The sequence below is a fragment of the Neovison vison genome, chromosome 13 (assembly GCF_020171115.1).
Source record: "Neovison vison isolate M4711 chromosome 13, ASM_NN_V1, whole genome shotgun sequence".
NCBI classification, from domain to species: domain Eukaryota; kingdom Metazoa; phylum Chordata; class Mammalia; order Carnivora; family Mustelidae; genus Neogale; species Neogale vison.
The window spans coordinates 150,371,161-150,390,679 of record NC_058103.1 but is presented as its reverse complement, the minus strand read 5'-3'; the positions used below and the strand labels follow the sequence as shown (position 1 = coordinate 150,390,679).

The 19,519-nt window shown below is 56.9% G+C and overlaps 1 protein-coding gene across 1 annotated transcript in view; it reads left to right on the top strand.

The window, feature by feature from the left end:
* IL16 (interleukin 16) overlaps positions 1 to 19,519 on the top strand; it is a 94,164-nt gene that overhangs the window by 57,338 nt on the left and 17,307 nt on the right. Inside the window, exons 4-11 of the mRNA XM_044229735.1 lie at positions 1,787 to 1,929; positions 3,699 to 3,809; positions 6,547 to 6,661; positions 12,023 to 12,096; positions 12,676 to 12,892; positions 13,303 to 13,420; positions 15,483 to 15,615; positions 19,350 to 19,437. Of these exons, the coding sequence (XP_044085670.1) occupies positions 1,787 to 1,929; positions 3,699 to 3,809; positions 6,547 to 6,661; positions 12,023 to 12,096; positions 12,676 to 12,892; positions 13,303 to 13,420; positions 15,483 to 15,615; positions 19,350 to 19,437 (999 nt within the window). The remainder of the gene's footprint in view (positions 1 to 1,786; positions 1,930 to 3,698; positions 3,810 to 6,546; positions 6,662 to 12,022; positions 12,097 to 12,675; positions 12,893 to 13,302; positions 13,421 to 15,482; positions 15,616 to 19,349; positions 19,438 to 19,519) is intronic.

Sequence of the window (19,519 nt, the reverse complement as noted above, 5' to 3'; positions counted from 1 at the left end):
TCCCTGGGCCCCCTAGTCCCCCGGCCTCCTGGCCCCCTGGCTTTTTGATTTTTCATGGAGCTCAGTGAGAGAGGAGCACCAGCAGGAGACTGGGCGGTGAAGGAGAAGCTGCTGGAGCTTGTCTTCCCGGTTCCCTCTGCCTCCGTGCTGTGTCCTGGCAGACCTTGTCTGGCTGGGACCAGATACCAGGTCGGGTGGCCCACCTTCCGTGGACCTAGCACCCACCGGGCTCTGAGAAGACGGTCTCCTCCCCTTGCCCCTTCAGGCCCCAGATGGTGCCAGCTTCCAGTTTTTGCCAGTTCCTGGATACCCGGAGGGCTTCGCTCTTTTCCTAAACCCTGTCTACATTTTGCACACGGCCCATTCTTTACTCTCACCTGCAGGCTCCCACCTGCCTGGTTCGCTGGCCCCGAAAACCAGCCTCTCCACACAGCTGACCTTACGTGTTCCTCGTTTCTTCCTTTCCCTTTGGCACGAGTTCCTCTTATTTTTTTATCCGGGTGATCAGTTTTAGTGTTAATTTATAAAGAGCTTCTCAGTTGTGTTAATATTTGGCTGTCTTTTGTGGGATGTACATTCTGTGTTTACTGTTTTCTCTTTAAGTCTTTTCTTAACAGAAAGATGAGAATATCTTTCTATAATCAAACGTATGTTTTTTTTTCCTTCCTAATAATGTTAACATTTCTTCCACATCCAGAGAACGATGAAATATTTGGCCAAACTTCCTTCTAATTTGTAAACAACTTGCCTTTTTTTTTTTTAACAAGCCTGCTCCGTTCGTCATTAATGTTTGCTGTTTGGTGTGAAGCAGGAGTAAACATGTTTTGAAGCCGGGCCCAGCGCGGCTGATCAATGCTTGCTCTCCGCTGGTCCGCGATCGGTCTCCGCCTGCCTCTCGTGGTCCTCTTCTTGCGCGTCTGTTTTATCTCTTGCAAATGATGTGCGGTTCCATCTCAAAAGCGAACAGGGCTGTCTCTTTAAAGAGAGATGCTCAGGCTCTGGGTGTTGGTTTTACAGAGAATATTCTCTTCACTTTTCTGCATTTCGCTCGCTGTGATTCTGGTCACCCGTGGCTCGTTGGTTCCCCGCTTCTTGCTCTGTGTGTTTGCTTCATTTTTGCGCGATTCGAGAGGTGTGTCCGATTTTTATCCCCACTTCTGGTTTCCTTCACGGGATGTTAATTAACTGATCAGTTGGGTTTCATTAATTAAGGAACACCTGAGACTCGATTTTCCGAGTGCCCCCCTCCCCCCCCCGGAAAATGGCTTCCTGTATCCCCCGTGTCTTCCCCTCTATGTCTCCATCCCATCATTCAGCTCCACCGTAAAGTACCGACGTGCGCCACTGCTGGGCCAGCCTCACGGTACAGTTTCCCTTTCACAAGTTACTTGGGCCTTTGCACCCGCTTTCACGACCACGTTTTCGATGACCTCCATCAGTGCAGTGTGTTTAACTGGTTTTGCACCCTCCCCACCCCACAACGGGCGATGGTGACCTTGATCGATCTCCTCGTGGCTGGAGCACATCCACGAGCCGTTTTCAGACCAGTGGTGCTTCGGGGACCCGCTCTGTCCGGACCCCGGGCCTGGGTCTGTGCTGGTCCCAGCTCCGTACTGGGAGCGGGAACTGCCCTCGGGCTGCCTGGTGGCAGGGGACTGGGGGACAGAGCCCCGAGCTTGCCCCTGCGCTAGCCCGTGGCTTTGGGGCGGCTCCGAGGGTGTTCTCCCCGGCCCTCTGCGTGCGGAGAGCACACATGACTTCTCCCTTTCCTCCCCTCGTGCTTCAGGTGTGAATCCCTACTGCACAGGAGAAATCGACTTCCCGATGATCAAGAAGTCCTCAGCTTGTGCAGACAGACAGCCCTACTCCCTCTGCAGTAGCCGGAAGTCTCTGTCTCAACAGCTGGACTGTCCAGCAGGCAGGGCTGCGGTAAGAACGGACGGGGAAAGGGAGTGGGGAAGGGCCCGGACTCAGCAGTGGCCGAGGTGGCAGGGGGGCTGGCTAGCGGGTGTGGGCAGCTCTGGGCAAAGGAAGAACCCCAGGGGGGCTGGTCCCTGTTGAGCTTCCCCGCACGCAGCTGCTGCCTCATCCTCGCTATCAGGAGCCGATGGGCAGCGAACGTGAGCGGAGCCTGGGACGCAGCTGTGCCCTACCTGCACCCTGACTCGGCGGGTCGCCGAAGAACCGGGCTGGGACAGGGGAGGGAACGCACACACGTGCACGTGGCCCGTAGCAGACGGCCCTGGGGCTTGAAGTCAGACCTTCAGGACTCCGAAACCTTGGGCTCTTAACCCCGTGCTACGGCAACAGGCTTTACATGCAGTGCCTGCGGTTCATAAGCTCAGAAATGAATGTGTAGCATTTGCCCCGTTTTACAGTGAAGAAGCAGGAGTGTGGCCAGGTGAGTAGCTGTCTGAGTTTACAGGTCTTAGAACCCAAGGGACCGGGCCGACTTTGAGCCCAGGCTGCGGGCTGTGCACCATGTGTCCTTCCCACTGCGGGCGTCAGCTGGCAGGTCGGGGGCTCAGCAGACATGAAACACGGTGTCCCCAGCCTCTTCCTGCTCCTGCCCGAAGCCGTGGGGAGAGCACATCGCGTGCGGCCCCCACGACCACCCAGAAGCTGTCTACAGCACCCAGCCCCTCTTTGTCTCCTCTCCAGCTCTGGAAAGCCCACCTCATCCTTCAGACACCTGCCTAACACCACCTCTGCTGGGAGCGCCCCTGACCCGCCAGCTGCATGGGCCTTACACTTTTCCCAGTGCCCATCCTGGGCACCTGTCCTCTTATACCTCTCCCCAGCAGAGCACGGGCGCTCTGAGTGCAGGCTCCGTAGGCAAGTGATGCTTGATTCTCTCCGCACGGTACTCGGGCCCCCGGTGGATGCCTGCAAGTCTCACTTTCCTCTTCCCTTCCCTTCGTGGACTTAGTATGTCTTTCATTTGCCAACTGGGAGCATCCAGGGTCCCAGGGTTAGGAAAGAGATGACTTTCCAAGTGGCCGATGATTTTACATAAGAGGAATCGGGCACAGAATGGTGAGGCCACTTCCTCAAGGTCACCGGCTGAACTTGGAAAGAGCCACCAGAAGAGCCCAAGGCAGTGGGGGCTCGAGTCTCAGCCCTGAGCGATGGGCCAGGCTCCACTGTCCCCTCCCCGAGTGGCTCCCTGCAGCACACAGGGCGTCTGTCTCTCAGGCACACTTTGCTTCTCGGGTGCAAGTCACCTGTGGGCCTGCCCTGGGATTTACGTTCTGCCTTTTTAAAATCTCCGTGTGCCTTGCCCACCACCCACACCCGGCACAAGAAGGGCTCTCAGCACGTGTGTCTTGAATCAGACAGGGTCTGCCGAGGGCATTCTGGGCAGCTGGGGTTCCTGCGTCTGTCTGCGACTTTGGCCATAGGACCCATCACTCCAGGGCCGTGCGGTCTGGGATCTGCTGCGCACCTGCCAACTGGGCAGGTCTCGGGGGGCTCCCAGGTGCTGGTCTGCAGGGACACAGGACTACTCAGCCAGGCTGAAACCATGCGGACCATGAAACACAGACTCTCTCCACCAGACTCCCACTGTGCCTCATCGACCCCACGCGAGGGCCGTGCCGTGGGCCCCCCGAGAGAGGGGCTCTGGCCCTCCCCGGTCCTGTGAGGTGTGTGCTGCTGTCCCGTCGGCTCACCCTGCCCACGCCGCTTCCCTCCTGCAGGGCACCTCGAGACCCACACGGTCGCTCAGCACGGCGCAGCTCGCGCAGCCCACGGGAGGCCTGCAGGCTTCCGTCATCTCCAACATCGTGCTGATGAAGGGCCAGGCCAAGGTAAGCAAGGGTCACTGCCACGAGAAGCCGCTGGACGGACACACGCTCCCAAGGAGCTGTCCTGTTCGGGGAAGGAAGGAGCCGGGGCTGGTGGCTCTGGCTGCTCGTGTGAGCGTCGCCGTGTCCCCGTGCGGGTTACCGCAGGGCGACTGTCAGCCGGCTTGCTCTTGGCAGGGTGTTTTCTAGAAGTGAATTCCCCCTGATGATTAAATGAAAATCCTTTCAGTTGTGTCTGTGTCCATTCAAGCTGCTGGAGGCAGCTTAGCCAGCGCGGTCTCGCCGCTGGGGAGGCTGGACGTCTACGGCTAAGGTGTCCGTTGAGGACGGCTTTCCCGGTGGGTGGATGGGACCATCTTGCTGTGTGGGCACAGGGCACGTGGCAAGGGTGACAGAGCGCTCTGGTCTCCTCCCTAAGGGCGCTCATCCTCTCGTGAGCCCCACCCCCCATGACCTGACCCCTCCCGAAGGCTCCAGCTGACACACAACGTTTGGGGAGGACGTTCGATCCACGTGTCTCCACCCGCCTGATACACCCACCCTGAGTTCTGCCCACGACTGCGGAATCCCGAAAGGAGGGACAAAGCAGCGGTGGTGGGGGAACATCCCAAATGTTTCTTTGTGTTCCCTCCAGAACATTCTGGAGTGGACATGGCAGTGGCTGCCAAGTTCACGGAGGAGCCCAAGGAGCCGAGATGCTTAAATAACAAAACAGTGGGTTTTGGGTTTTTGTTTGTTCGTTTGATCTACCTGCTGCAACGTCGCGTGTGGTGTGTCAGGAGATGTCCTTGCTGGCCGCTTCCTTTCTGGTCGGTCAGGAGGGGCCCCCTGCGCCCGGATATTCTCTCCCTCCTCCCCATTCCCTCCTTCTCCCGGGAGCTCAGCAGAGGCATGAATGAGAAGACAGAAGCACCGAATGCTGACACCACGGCTGCTCTCGGCGCAAGGAGAAGCCCTCTCTCCTCGCTGACCTCGCTAACAGTCCGGCTTTCTGACTCGTAGATCCCAGTGCTTCCTCCCTCCCCCTGGACTTAGGCAGCAGTCTTTATTTTTAAAAATTGGTGGCTTTAAAGTCATTTGCGGTGCTCAGAAGAAAGCAAAGGGCACGCAGAGAGGGTCGACGGTGGTTTAACTGATCTCGTGTCTGAACCTTCACTAGATCCCACGTGATCGCACATCACAGGTCACGGGGCCGACTGAGCCAGCCTGCAGGGGCAGGGGCCGGGGCGAGGCGAGCTGTTGGGTGCAGGAAGCCCGGGTGCACAGCAGGGTGGCAAGTCCGACGCAAGCAGGACCTCCACCGGCCGCCTCGCAGGACGGTGCCGGAAGGAAGGCCCGTGGTGGAGGACGGCGAGTAGGAGCGGCAGAGCTCTGCCGGGAGCAGGAAGCGGAGCTCGAAGCCTCCGTAAGGGCTCGAGGCAGGGTCACGATCAAAGGGGCCACAGAGCAGCTTCGGAAGGAAGGCCAGGCCCCCTCTCTTTTCCTGGCCCCGTGTTACCCTTGGACACCACTCATCTCTCCTGCCCTGGAACACAGTCCCTGCCTGGTTCCCTACGGCATCTGAATGGGCGCTGGGCCTGCCATCGCTCTGGTACCTGGTGATACACGGGCTCAGCTCTGAGCAGCTGCTGGCCAAAGGGACACTGGCCCGGACAGAACCAGTGACCCCACTGGTTCTGTCCCCGTGGGGTCGGTCCAGGAGCCACGCTGTGAGCCACTGCCCCATGCCCCTGGGAGCTGGACCCAAAGACCCAACTGTCACCTGACTCATGGCTTCACTCCATGACGCACGTCACCTGAGCACCTGCCAGAGGCCGGACAGCGACCGGTCTGATGTGTTCCCTGCTTTCAGGAGCTGAGAGTCTAGAAGGGAGCCCATTGAGGCCGCAGCCAAGCCCTCTTGGGAAGCGGGGAGCTCCTCAGTCCCCCACAAACCGAGCCAGCATGTGTGACTTTCCTCGGCTGCTCTCTGGGTCTGCATGCGGTTCTTCTGACTCACGGGCGGGTCTGCGGGGAAGGCTGGGGGCTCCCTCCTCGCTCTGACGGTGCACACGTCACTCACACCTTTCCCTTGCTCCTCCGCCTCTGACCTGGCCTTGTCTCTGCAGCCTCCCGGCTGCTCCTGCTTTGGGGGCTGTCTCCTGAGCCCCCTGAGCTCCCACCAGAGCCGCCGGCCAGTGCTGTGAGCTCCTGGGGCGTTTGTCAGCTCGTGACCCAATAGAGGGGGCTCAAGGTCGCAGTGATGTCCTTGGGAAGGGGAGGGTGGGATGCAAAAACAGAAGGGAAGTGACCAGCCCTTGGTGGGAGAGCGGGGGCTTCCTCTGGTGCAAGCCGCTGTGATGACTCCCGCAGGCTTTTGTTGCTTGGATCTCCTTGAAGGTCCAAGCCCAGCCTGTGGGTTAGGTTATGAGCATCATTTCCCGCGGAGCTGACCCGGGGCTCGGAGACAGACTTGCCAGAAAGAGCGGCCGAGCCAGGGCTCAGCGTCGTGCGGGGGTCTCGGGCCACATCCCTGGCTCTGGGTCAGGACATCAGACCCGCAGGAGAGCCCGTGACCCCACGCAGCCCAGGGTGGCCCTGAAGTCCTGGTTTTCCCCAAGGCCGGGGGTCTGTGAGTCCAAGGGCACCTGTCTCCTCCCTGGGGCCTTGGCTCAGGGTTGGGGCAGGCCCTCGGCAAACATCAGCCCAGGGAATAGCGTGGACCCCACTCCTGACGCATACTCTCCTCTTCTCTCCCCAGGGCCTGGGCTTCAGCATCGTTGGGGGAAAGGATAGCATTTATGGCCCCATTGGAATTTATGTCAAAACCATCTTTCCGGGGGGAGCGGCGGCGGCCGACGGAAGGCTGCAGGAAGGTAGATCTCCCGTGTCTCACCGGCAGACAGACTTGCGAGGCCCTAGGAGAGGGTGGAAAGCAAAATGCCTCTGCAGCCTTCAGAATCCGGCTTGCATGCGTCTGGGGTCCGCAGTCCCTGTCCCTGCCCATGCCGTCGGGACAGGCACTTTGCTGGGTGTGTTTGCCCTCGGTCCGGGTCCTGTAGCCGGCCTGGGACAGAGGCCCGAGCTGTCTGGTTCCCTTCCCTTCCTTTCCAAGGGCCCCTCTCCTTCCGTCCTGTCCTCCCTGACCACAACCACAGGGAAACCAGGCCTTGTGCTTCTGATGCGTCTGAGAAACACTCTCTGAGAGCCGGCGGTGCTCCCGGCTCTAGGAGTAGAGGTCATGACCGCATATGATCTCTCTTCTGCGGAGCTCACAGTCCACCAGCTCTTGGGGCCTGGAGAAGCCCCAGCATCCTGGGTAAGGGGTCCGGGGAGCAGAGCTACCTCCTGAGGGCCCTTCCCGTCTTCTTGTCCTGGAGGGCCCGGGTTTTCTCCCCACCCCAACAACCCCCCCAAAGTAACTTTTGGAGCATTGGACAACAGTCTTGGCCTGAAGATACCCACAAATTGCAACGAGGGGCAAAAATTCAAGGGGGGGCAGGCACCTCTTGAGCCGAGGGCAGCCCCTGCTAGCCAGACACTGGGTTACACACGGGATGCTTGGGGGAGGCGATGTCACAGCTGTCCCCACCCTTCTCCGCCAGGCCAGTCTCCAGGCTGTGCTGGGAGCCTGACCCCCTTTAAGAACCTCACTTGTTCGGTCTCCTGTCTTCATACCATTCCCAACTGAAGAATGGTTTTCCTGCTTCTAAAAGGCTGGGAAAAAAAGTCAAAGGAATTTATAATTCTTTTGTGGCAAGTGAAAACTGCATAATATTCAAATTTCAGGATCCCCAGAAAAGCTGTAGGAGGCTACAGCCGCGGGCACGGCTGTCTCGCTCACCTGCGGTCTGAAGCTTGGGCTTGTGACCACAGTCTTGTGTCGTTGGCGACGGAGGGCCCGTGGCCAGCAAAGCCCACCATGTTTGCTCTCTGGCCCTTCCTAGGACGAGTTTGTTGGTATCAGGATTATGCGAGATAACGCATTCGGAATTTATCGAGGGAGCAAGGGGGAGTTTTTGAAGGTTCTTAGAATTTGGGAGGGGCCAGCTGTGCCCAGCGTTCTTAGGGGACTCGGGAAGCAGGGTGTGGGGTGCAGCGGGCTGGCTGGAGAGCAGAGGTGGGTAAGCCCGCGGAGAGGCCGTTGAAAGAGCCGGGCTCCAGCTCCGCTCTAAAAGCTTCTCTCAGGGAGGAGGAAGGAGCAGAGGAGACAGCCTCCCTGAGGCGGGCGTGAAGGGAGGTCGGAGAGAATGCTCGGGCCTTAGGAGACTTACCTGGAGCAGGACCAGGTGACAGAGGAGGAGGCCAAGGACGGCCAAGGAGGATGCCAGGGTTCGCGCCCTGGTGTGCAGGGGGGGCCGTGCGGGGCAGCCACGCACGCGGCCACGAGGTGGGGCTGTGCCGCAGGCGGCGGAGCCGGTTCCGACCCTGGGAGGGAGCAGGGCCAGGTGTGGATCTGGGGGGGTCTGCACACCTGGAAATACTCGAGTTATAGGGCAGGTGAAGGAGGTGGAGAAGCGGGGGGAGAGGAGGGCGGAGGCACGGCTCTAGGGGAATCGCCTAATCGAGAGGCAAGTAAAGACGAGAATCCGAGAGGCGGAGGGAGGAAAGCGGAGTCAGAATCCTGCGTGTTCCGTGAGCTTCTGAGCTCTCCCGGGTTTAAATGAAGGTGGGGGAGGGGCTGAGCGGCAAGAAAAAGGGTGCCGTGCTCTGTTTTCTTTCCAGAATGCAAGTGGTTTGAGGCACGCTTCTCGATCCCCACTGAGTATTTGTCTCACCTCGTGAAGACCGACGCTAAAAATTCAGTGGGAAAGACACGGAGTCTTCCCACAGCCCCTGATTCTAGCCCCAGATGACTGACCAGATTACCCTGTTGTGTCTCTTTCAAAGTCAAGTTTTAGAATCTGCCCTTGAGCCCATGAGGTACATCCAACTGCAACAAAACTTCGGTGCCCAGATCAAGGCTCACGATGTTTTATTTGCATAACTCAATACACAAACGATTGCGTAAGATGGATTTGGCAAAACAAAGTTTGATCACTTCCCAGCAGATATGGCCACAGAAGCACTGGGACTCTCCACAGAGCCCAGAGCTGGGCTATGTAGTTCTGTTAGGGCTGACAGGAGAAGGTCAGTGCATTCTGTCATGAAGGTTGGTCAGAGTGGCCATTTCTCAAGCAGCGAATAAAGGCGGCCCCATGTCCACTGCCGTGTTGTTTATAACAGCCAAGATAGGGAAGCAGCCCAGGTGTCCATGGATGAACGAATGGGTGAAACTATGGCGTGTGTGTGTGTGTGTCTGTGTGTGCACGCACATAATGGACTATTGCTCAGTCATGCAATAAGAATGCGATCGTGCCGTCTGTGACGACATGGATGGACCTGGAGGGCATTATTATAAGTGAAATAAGTCAGACAGAGAAAGACAAACACTGTCGGATTCCACCCGTAGGCAGAACCCAAACCACACACCAGTGAACAAGCCCACGGACACCTACGACAGAAAGAGAAACGGACGTGCGCGCAGAGGACGAGCTGGGTCTGCCCAGGGAGACAGGGGGGTGAAGTAGGTATGGGGCACAGTAGGTCAAGAGGGACGAAGTTCGGTGACGAGATAAAGAGGTCACGGGGGTGAAAAGTGCAGCATCGGGAACGCGGTCAACGACGTCGGGATGACTCTGGGTGGCCCGGATGGCGACCGCACTTTCCTCGGTGAGCATTTCGTCGCGTCCATAGGTGTCGCGTCGCCATGCTGCAGGCCTAAAACTAGTGTGTCCACTGTCCTGCGACGTGAAGGCGTAAGTAGAGGACGGCGTTAGCGGCCGGTGCACCCAGAGCGTCGATGAGGCTCACATCTTTGTCATCAACCCATCAGCCTCTTGTCCGTGGTGGAAAAAAGGAATGGTCATTTCTGAAATACGTTCTTTGTCTCTTCTTCCTTCGGACACATTAGTTACATTTTGATTATTTTTAAAAAAAAATTGTCTGTTTCTACTCCGCTTGGACTCTCTGAAGTCCAAGGTTCTTCCTTGGGTGGGTTCTTCCATTTTTGGTCAAATTCTGGTGGCTTCGCCGATGGCACTGATTTGAATTCTCTGCCCAGCCCATTTCTGCCCTTTATTTCTGACCCAAGGACGTGTTGGATAAAGTACCTCATTTAAACTTTGAATCGAAGTACGGCAGACGTAGGAGTTGATGGTACAGTGGCCCGTGGAGCGGAAGCCCACAGGAACAGGATCTACCTGCCCACACAGGACAGGAGACGCAGCTTTGTGTCCCCAGGAACCTCGGAGAACCTGCTTGAAGCCTTGATACCAAAGAATTCCCCTGTGAGAGGCCATCGGGACCCAGAAAAGCAGAGAGGAAGCTTCACTTTGCCCGTAGCTCTGGGGCGAGAGGAAAGACTTCTCCCCACAGGCAAAGGAGGACCCAAGTCTGCATCACGTAGGCGTGTCCTGGGCACATTGGCATCCCTACTGGGTGCAGGACACCCCAAGCCAAGAACCTAACCTCAGCGCTAGTCCTGGAGCAGGGAAAACCTCGGGCTGCCCCCGGGAGCAACATGTTCCCACCCAGCAGCAGGGGGTGTAGGGAAATCCCCGAGAAAAACGGGCCACAGCAAAATGAGCTGGACACAGAGACCCCGCAGGAGGTGGGGAAACATCCCTAATGAATGAGCGTCGGTGAAATAACAGCACGATAAACCCTCGAAAACCCAGGATCACGGAACCATCTAAGACGCCATAGAACGACCACTTTTAACTATGCATTTTAAATTAAGTTTTTAAATTTTAATTCCAGTCCGTTAATGGAGAGCTTTGCAATCGCTTCAGGTGTGCAGTAGAGAAATTCAGCACCTCCTGACACCACCGGGGCCCGTCACTCCGTCCCCCCGTCGCCTCGTCCCCCCGTCCCCCAGCCACTTCCCCGCGGGGGGCCAGCACTGTGTCCCCGAGGGTTCCGCGTCTGTCTCTTGGTTCGTCTCTTTTTCTCTTTGTTTGTTTTGTTTCCTAAACGTGGCACACGGAGTCACACGGTACTTGTCTCTCCCGGACTGACTCCCCTCCCTCACCAGAATACCCTCCAGTTTCGTGCGTGTTGGTGCAAGGGGCAGGATTCCGTTCTTTTTACGGCCGAGTAATCGTCCATGGGGCGTGTGTACGCGACGTCGTCTTTACCGTCCGTCAGTCCGTGGACGCTCGGGCCGCCTCCAGAATCTGGCTAGTGTCGTGACTGGACATAGAGGTTCATGTATCCCTTTGCGTTAGTATCTTCGTAGTTTCAGATCTGCTGGGTCTAAAGACATCGTTGAAAAGGTACAAGAGGGAACGTGAACGACCTAGAAAGAAAAGAAATAACTTGGAGGAACAAAAGGCAAGTCATGGAAACAGGGAAGTCCGTGACCAGCTCAAAGCCAGATGACCCGCGGCTGGAAGGAGAACCGGGGCTGGGCGTGAGCCGGGGGCTGCCCGGAGCGGTGGGGGACGGGGCGAGCGTCCGAGACACGTGGGGGGTGAGCGGGACCAAAGGGAGGACACATTCTAGACAGCGAGGTCAGCGAGGAAGAGGCGAGGCGAGCCGCGTGGGATAGTGGCTAAGCACTTCCCAGAGTCATCTGAAGGCGCGAAACTTTGTGCGGGGCAGCACGCTAGGACGTCACGGCGGAGCTTCAGACCATCCCAGACAAGGGCAAGAGCGTCTTTCAATCAACCGGGGAGGAGGGCGTAACTGGGGGAGCGGCCGGCAGCAGAAAGTGGGAGTGGAGGGTCCGCGCCCGCGGCCCGGGCTGCAATCCTTAGCGGAGGACACGGGAGATGAAGGCGGCAGGGTCCGGAGAGAGGCGGGCGCAGGAGGCGAGGAAGCGGGGGCAGGAGGCGAGGAAGCGGGCGCAGGAGGCGAAGAAGCGGGCACAGGAGGCTCGGAGCGCAGACCCCGCTGTGGGAAAGGCATCAGGGAATGAGCTGTGGGAGCGTGTGGCCTGAGGGTCGGGGAGGCAGGAGGGCAGGGGCTGAACCCCAGGTGGGCAGGACAGGTCAGGCCAGGCCTTGTGGGCCGGCCAGGGACCCTCGATCTGCCCTCGGAAGAGGGGAGGGACCTTGGAAGGCCGGTCACTGCTGCCCACCTGCCCCCGAGGGGGAGAGCCCCGGGTCGGGAAGCTGTCTTCCCAGACTGCGTGCACGGATGTCCCCTCACTGGGTCACACTTGTCTCTGCTGTGATCTCTCCCTCTCCCGACAGGGGATGAAATTCTGGAACTCAATGGCGAATCAATGGCCGGGCTCACACATCAGGATGCTTTGCAGAAGTTCAAGGTGACTGCTTGCTCCCCGTCCGCGGCCGGACTCCAGGGCTTCGGGCATAGGAACCAAGCACGACCCTCCTCCACTCAAACCTGCAAATTCGAACCATGGGATCCTTGACGTGGGGCGCCCCGCTGATGCGGGCCTGGGCCCAGCGTTAAAAAAGGACCCTGCTCGGGAAATACAAGTGTGGTCCGGGTTGCAGTCGGGATGTTTCCGCTATTTAAGATTAGAAGATGGTTTCAAAATGCTCAGTGTGTTTATGGGGACATATTTACAGATCTGCTCATAGTTTTTAAGGCAACCGGATGGTTTTAAGTCCCCATGTAATGAGTTCAGTTCGAGGCTCAGTCTGTTCAGCACGTCTGTGTACGCACGCGTGCGGGTTACGTGCGTGATGTGTCATAGCCGTTTGGCTACACCAGATGGATGTAGATTGTACCAAATATGCAGACACGGACACACACGCATGTGCTCACACACACACACCTGCACACGCGTGGGCACACACGATGACAGGCCCGTGCACACGTGCAGACACACACAATCACACACACAGCTGCTGAACACTACACTCTCTCTTCCTCTCAGCAAGCCAAAAAGGGGCTCCTGACCCTCACGGTGAGAACGCGCCTGACGGCCCCCCACTCCCTGAGCAGCCACCTGTCCCCGCCACTGTGCCGCTCCCTGAGCTCCAGCACCTGCGCCACCAAGGACGGCAGCTCCTTCGGCTTGGAAAGCCCGGCCGCCCCTGCCAGCTCAGCCAAGGCCAACTACAGGGTCATGGTGGAGGTCTCTCTGCAGAAAGGTAGGGGGGCAGTGCCTCCTCCTCCCCTCTCTTCCTTCACCTTCCTGCTTGGGTCTCCTGCCACCCAGGGGTCCCCCGCGCTTCCCTCCTCTGGAGTCAGTCGGAGGTCAGGGCAGGGTGCGGTCGGCGAGCAGATTGCGGCCACTGCTCTGTGTGTCGGCCGAAGCCCAGGACACACCAGGCATCTTCCATCCAGGGGTTCTGGGGCCGCGGGGAAAATAGGACAGAGCAAGGCAAGCCCCCCGGGCGCACCAAGAGCAGGGCTGGGGTCTCGACAGCAGCTCAGACACCGCGAGGTCTGGGGTGGACGCTTCCCCGCCGGCACCTGCGCTCCTACCCGTGGCAGGAGAACCGAGGTCCTCTGGAGCTCGGTCCTGAGCCCCCCGGGCTGTCTCCGCTCTCCCTGGCAGAGGCCGGCGTCGGTCTGGGGATCGGCCTGTGCAGCGTGCCCTACTTCCAGTGCATCTCCGGCATCTTCGTCCACACGCTCTCTCCGGGATCGGTGGCACATTTGGATGGACGGCTCCGGTAGGTCCTTATTTCTGTTTTCAGAAAGGAAAAAACAAAACAAAACACCCTGATTTACAGCAGAGGGAAGGAATTCCTTAGAAGGCCAGGAGGTTCGTTTGGAGACGAGGTGTTTAGAATGAACCCAGCGTGGCTCGGAGCCTCCGTCTTCAGACTGTGGCCTCCGCACCGCCGGCATTGAAATCACTTGGGGGTTCAGTAGAAATGCAGACTCTCGGGCTCCTCTCCAGACCTCCTACGATGGAATCCACAACTTAACCAGATCCTCAGGGATCTGTGGGCACGTGGCAGTTCAATAGGCATCACCTCGGGGAATTCCAGTCGGAAACGGAAAACACAAAGTGACCACACTTTAATTCTGATGGAGCTGACCCAGAATTTACAGGGACATTGTAGGGACTCGGGTGCGGTCTGCCTGTGGACCCTGTGTGGACAAGGAGGCTTACCAAGCCAATCAGTTTCTGGGTGGGAGAAACAGAATCTTTGCAGGCACCGCAGACACATCTCAGGGCAAAGTACTTGTGACAGGAGCCCTGACTCTACATTTCCTTTCTGCGAGCGATTGGGTTCGGGTATATTTCTCCCAGTCTGGCTGGTTACGATATTTGTGGCCCGGGTGTCTTCTCTCCTCTGTCTTCCCCCCGGGTTTGAGGTTTGCTACATCAGGAAGGCTTTGCCATATTTTCCAAGATTTTCTTTCCTGCGACTGCTGTGGAGGCAAAAGGGCCAGCCGGGCTCGGACGCTGTCTTGGTGGTGCCTCGAGTTAGAGGCAGACTTGCCGTCACGTGTAGGGCCCTGACGGCTGATTGGCTGAGCAGTGATGGGCTGTCACTTGGGACATAATGAGAGTCACAGCAACTGCCTTCGCCCTAATCCCTTCAGACGAGAGTCCTTCCTCCTAGACGTGTTGCTGGGCAGGGATTGTTCCGGAAGCCTCTGCTCTCCTCGGCATCTGGTGCTATACGTTTGTGGTTTTCATTTATGTCAGTGAAAATGGGTACTTTCTTAGCAAAGGTCAAGGGGGACGCACTGAGCAACACTGTAGCAGGAGGCAGTCGACCACAGTGTGGGGGTCAGTGACACCCGTCCCAGCACTCCTGCGTTTCAATCCTGGCCATGCTGATGACCAGCCCTGCCAGTGGTCAGTGAACCGGGACCCACCACCTGCTTGGTTTTTTTTTTTTAAATAAAGTTTTATTTAAACACAGTCACACTCATTTGTCGACATACCTGTGCCTGCTGTTTTCATGGGCAACATCAGAGCTGGCTGATTGTGGCAGAGACAGTGTGGCCTGCGAAGCCTAAAGTAGTTATTATTTGGCTTTTTTCAGAGAAAGCTTTTTTTTAGCTCTAAGCTAGGTCTTCCTGAGGAGACGATTTCACCCTGTGCCTCCGTTTCCCCGTCTGTGAGGCACAGGGGGTTGGACTGCACCATTCTCTGTGTAGGGATAAATCCCTCTTTTCTCCCTCGCTTTCCTTTCCTTTTTTTTTTTTTTTTTCCTGGTCATGTAACAGAACAAATGTGAATTTTCCACGACTCACTTCCCGTCTCAGGGCCAGAATGCGCTCCCTGCCCCTTCTCCCTGCCTCTTCCTGCAAGGACTTCAGCTGCCCCCACACAGTCATCTCTTCTTCAGCCTTCAGCGCACAAAGCGTCCCTCTTTCCCTCTAACCATTCTACAGATGGGAACGCCGAGGCCCAAGGAGCGGCTGTGATTGGTTCAGTCACGGTTACTGGTCAGTCACGTCAGCTGGTCCACCTACGCCCTCAGTCTCGATCAGGCAGAGTTTAATGGGGGAAAAGGAGGAGGAAGGTTACGGACAAACTTCTGCTCACGGTGTCCCACGCGGGCTATGACATGTGCCCCCCACCGTGGCCGCGCAGTGAGGGGGCGAGCTGCCAACGGCTCTGGTCCGTCCTGCTCTGAGGCTCAGTCGGGTGGCGAAGGAGCTCTTCTTGTGGGTGGACTTTTTAGGTCCCGTCGAACGGCCCAGCTCCGAGTGGGGCTCCTGGGAAGGGGACGGTGGCCTGCCGACCGCTGCCCGTGTGTGCCTTCACAGGTGCGGTGACGAGCTCGTGGAAATCAATGACTCCCCCGTGCACTGCATGACACTCAACGAGGTCTACGCGATCCTGAGTCGCTGCAGTCCTGGGCCGGTCCCCATCATCATCAGCCGACACCCAGACCCGCAGGTAACATCCGCCGGGACATCGTCCCCACTCAGGCTCCCTCCTCCAGGATTCAGCTTCGAACAAGACATAGACAAAAGCAGGTGATGCTGGTTGGGTTTGGACTTGAATTTCCAAGAACCTGCTCCGAGTGTGATAACATGTGTCCGTAGCAGGGCTCCTCCGGCAGAGTCCTGGCGGCAGGGGCAACCGGCGTGAGCTTAGGGGGAGGCTTGAGGTTGGGCTGAAAGCTCACGGGCAAGAGACTATAGACAGGGCGTCCCTCCTAGAGAGGCCAGGAGTCAGACAGCTCGCCCGCACGCCTCGCAGGGACCTGCTGCGTGACAGTCCAGCCCAGAGCACACGAAGCTGGACACGTCCTAGCGCCCAGTCCTGCCCTCTGGAAGCTCGGGATCTAGCTAGAGACACTGATGCGGGGACGGTCGCAGCACGAAGGGCTGAGTATGCTGGGGACGGAGGGACACAGAAAGGAAGGCTGGCAGAGCAAGAAGTACCAGGAGATCGCTGGCTCCCGGCGAGGAGCTTGAAGGGGGTCATTCCTGGAAGGGGGACACAAAGTTCTCTGGCAGAGTCATGAACGGACCTGTCACAGGGGAGTGGCGGGTTCTCGTGCAGCTGGGATGTGGGGACTGAGTGGAGGGGCCCAGGATCCAGGTCGGCATGGCCCCGAGCGACACGGTGGTGGGCTTCCCTCGGGGTGCTCGGTTCACACTGTGTTCTGTGGGGTGAGGAGCGGCCGGACGACGGGGCAGTGGGTGGAATATGTTCACATGTTGTGTTTTCACCACTGATGGTGCCGTGGAGCACGGGGTGGGGGAGGGGTGAGGGAGGGGGTGGGGGAGGGGTGGGGGACGGGGTGGGGGACGGGGTGGGGTGGGTGCAGCCTGGAGTCTGGAAGAGGAAGGAGACAGATGGCGAGAGCCTGACTACACAGTAGATGCGAGAAGAGGATGGAGGAGAAGGGGGCGTGGGGACAACTCGGGGAGAACTGGTCGAGCTTAGAACTGATTAGCCTGGGGCAGGAGGGTCTCAGATGACGGGGGTGTTTTCAGGTCGGAAGACTGAGCTATGACAACAGCACCCACAGTAAGGAGAAGAGAAGGAGGAGAAAGGGGGCTTGGGAGGGAGGAAATGGTCTCACGAGGGGCATAAAGAGATTGGGGTGCCATGGGGTGCCCAGGAGATGGTCAGATCCAATGGCTGATGCGTGGGGTCAAGTTCGGAGTGAGCCTCTGGAGCGGAGGCTGTGGGCACCGGTGACGTTCTCCGGGAGCCTGGTGGGTCCCCATCTCTCCTCACGGAATCTTTGTAGGCACCGGGCGTATTTGCTGAAAGACGTGACGTGCACAGGTGCATTTAGTTGTTGAAACACCCACTGAAGTCAGTGTAATTCTCCCTTCCAAGCCACAGAGGAGGTCACTGAGGGACTTGGCTCCTGGTGGAGCTACCATGTGAGGAACTCAGCTTTAAAGCCTGTCTCTTGACAGCAGCCTCCAAACTCCCAGTGGAAACAGGGCAGAGACGGGATCACGGACCAGATCCAGACGCTCCTTGGGTCATGGGGTTCAGACCCAGGTCCGTTCCCCTGGGGAGTGCTGCATGGTGAGGACCCGAGGGAAAAGCAGACTTCCTAGGAAGGCCAGCAAGGGATTCATCTAAACCTCGGGAGGCAGAAGAAGAGAGCCGCTCAGTGTGTCTTGCTGTGCTGGGGCACCACGGGGAGAGGGCAGTGGCCTAGGACTCGGGTGTGGGGCCACAGCAGGGGACCCTGGCCTCGTGGCGCTTGGTTCTGGCCAGAGGGGTGGGACACGCACACAGAGAGGCCACGAGGGGTGAGGGCTATGGGGCGAGGGTTCAGGGTTCCAGTGGCCCAGAAAGGACAGCCAGGGGGTGGGGCAAAGGCAGCGCAGGCAGGCAAGTCCCATGCGCTCACCTGGCCCTGTCCAGCTCGGCTCCTCACTCTCGGTGACACCTGGGACATCCCAGCACCTCTCGTTCCTCAGTTCTGGAATGGGGACGAGTTCTGGACCCGGCAGGACAGCTGCTTGTTCTAACTCCCTGCGTTGAGAATTGACCGTTTCCTGGGCATTGTGTCCAGCACGTTGAATGATTTATTATTTTTTTTATCGTGGTAAAACCCATCCAACATAAATTCACCATCTTCACCATTTTAAGCGTATGGTTTGGTGGCACGAAGGACCTTCTCCTCCTTGGGCGCCAGCGCCGCGGTCCACCTCTAGATCTCTTTTCACCTCGTAAAGCTGAAACTCTGGTTCACTCTGGTTCAGCTTTCCGTCCTCCCTCCCTCCAGCCCCTGGAAACCCGCATTCTTCTTTCTGTCTCTGTGGTTCTGACGACCTCGGGTACTTCATAGAAGTGGAATCATACAGGACTTGTCCTTTTGTGACTGAATTATTTCACTTAGTAAATGTCTCCAAATTTCATCCACGTGGTCGCAGGTGTCAGCCTTTCCTTCCTCGCGGAGGCCGCTCGATATTCCATTGTGCGCACCGTAGTGTGTCTGCTCATCCATCAAAGGATGCTCGGGCTGCTTCGCCTTTTAGCTATTGTGAATGATGCTGTTATTTGAGTCCTTGCTTTCTGTCGTCTTTGGGTATGTGCCCGGAAGAGAAATTGTTAGACCATAGGATAATTCTATTTTTAATTTTTTGAGGAACCGCCACAATGTTTTCCACAGCAGTGGCCCTCACATCCTTACCAACACATGTTGTTTCCTGTTTTCTGATAGCACTCATGTTATGGTGTGAGGCGGTACCTCATTGTGGTTTTGACTTGCATTTCCCCAATGATGAGTGATATTGAACACCTTTTCCTGTACTCACCAGCCATTTCTATATCTTCTTTGGAGAAAAGTCTATTCAAGTCCTGTGCTCCTTTTTAAATTGGGCTGTTTGATTTTGTTGTTGTTGTTGTTGAATTATAGGGGCTCTTTATATATTCTGGATCATAATCCCTTATAAGATATATGAATATTTTCTCCCATTCCATAAGTTGCCTTTCACTTGATTGATTGTGTCTTTAACACACAGATCTTAAGGTTGACATAGTCAGATTTACCTATTTTTATTGTTGTTGCCTGTACTTTTGGTGTCGAATGGTTTATTTTTTTAAAAACCCTCTGACCTCAATGGGAAATAGGTTGTATTATTACCTTGCAGAAGAAGAACTTGAGGCTTGGGAGGCTAAGTGGCTTTCTAAGAGTCTATGACTAGAAAGTGGAGGAACTAGGACTTGAATATAAGTCTGTTTGGCTCCAAAAGTCATACTCTCCACTATTACTCTAAGGTGATGGTGCTGATGGTGATGGTGATGGGGATGATGAGGACAGTGATAATGATGCTGGTGATGATAAAGATGATGATGATGATGGGGATGATGAGGACAATGATGATGGTGACGATGATGGTGATGGTGATGATGGTGATAGTGATGATGATGGGGATGGGGATGATGACGATGGGGATGGGACGTTGACAATGATGGGGATGGGGATGATACAATGATGGGGATGATGATGATGGTGCTGATGGTGATGATGATGGTGATGAAGATGATACAATGATGGGGATGATGGTGATGACCATGATCATGATGATGATGATGGTGATGATGAAGACGATGGTCACAACATTGACAACGACAATGATGACAAGAATGACAAAGCCCGATGCGCACATTTCTGCTGTTTTACTTGAGTAAGTGACTCGTATTTCCAGGTGTCTGAAATGCAACTCAAGGAAGCTGTGGCCCAGGCTGTGGAGAACGTCAGGTTTGGAAAGGAGAGGCATCAGTGGAGTCTGGAAGGTAAGGGAGACAGCAAGCTCTGACTTGAACATCTTGCCCTTCTTAGATAGCTTAGGGCTTCGCCATTCACTCACCTCCTACC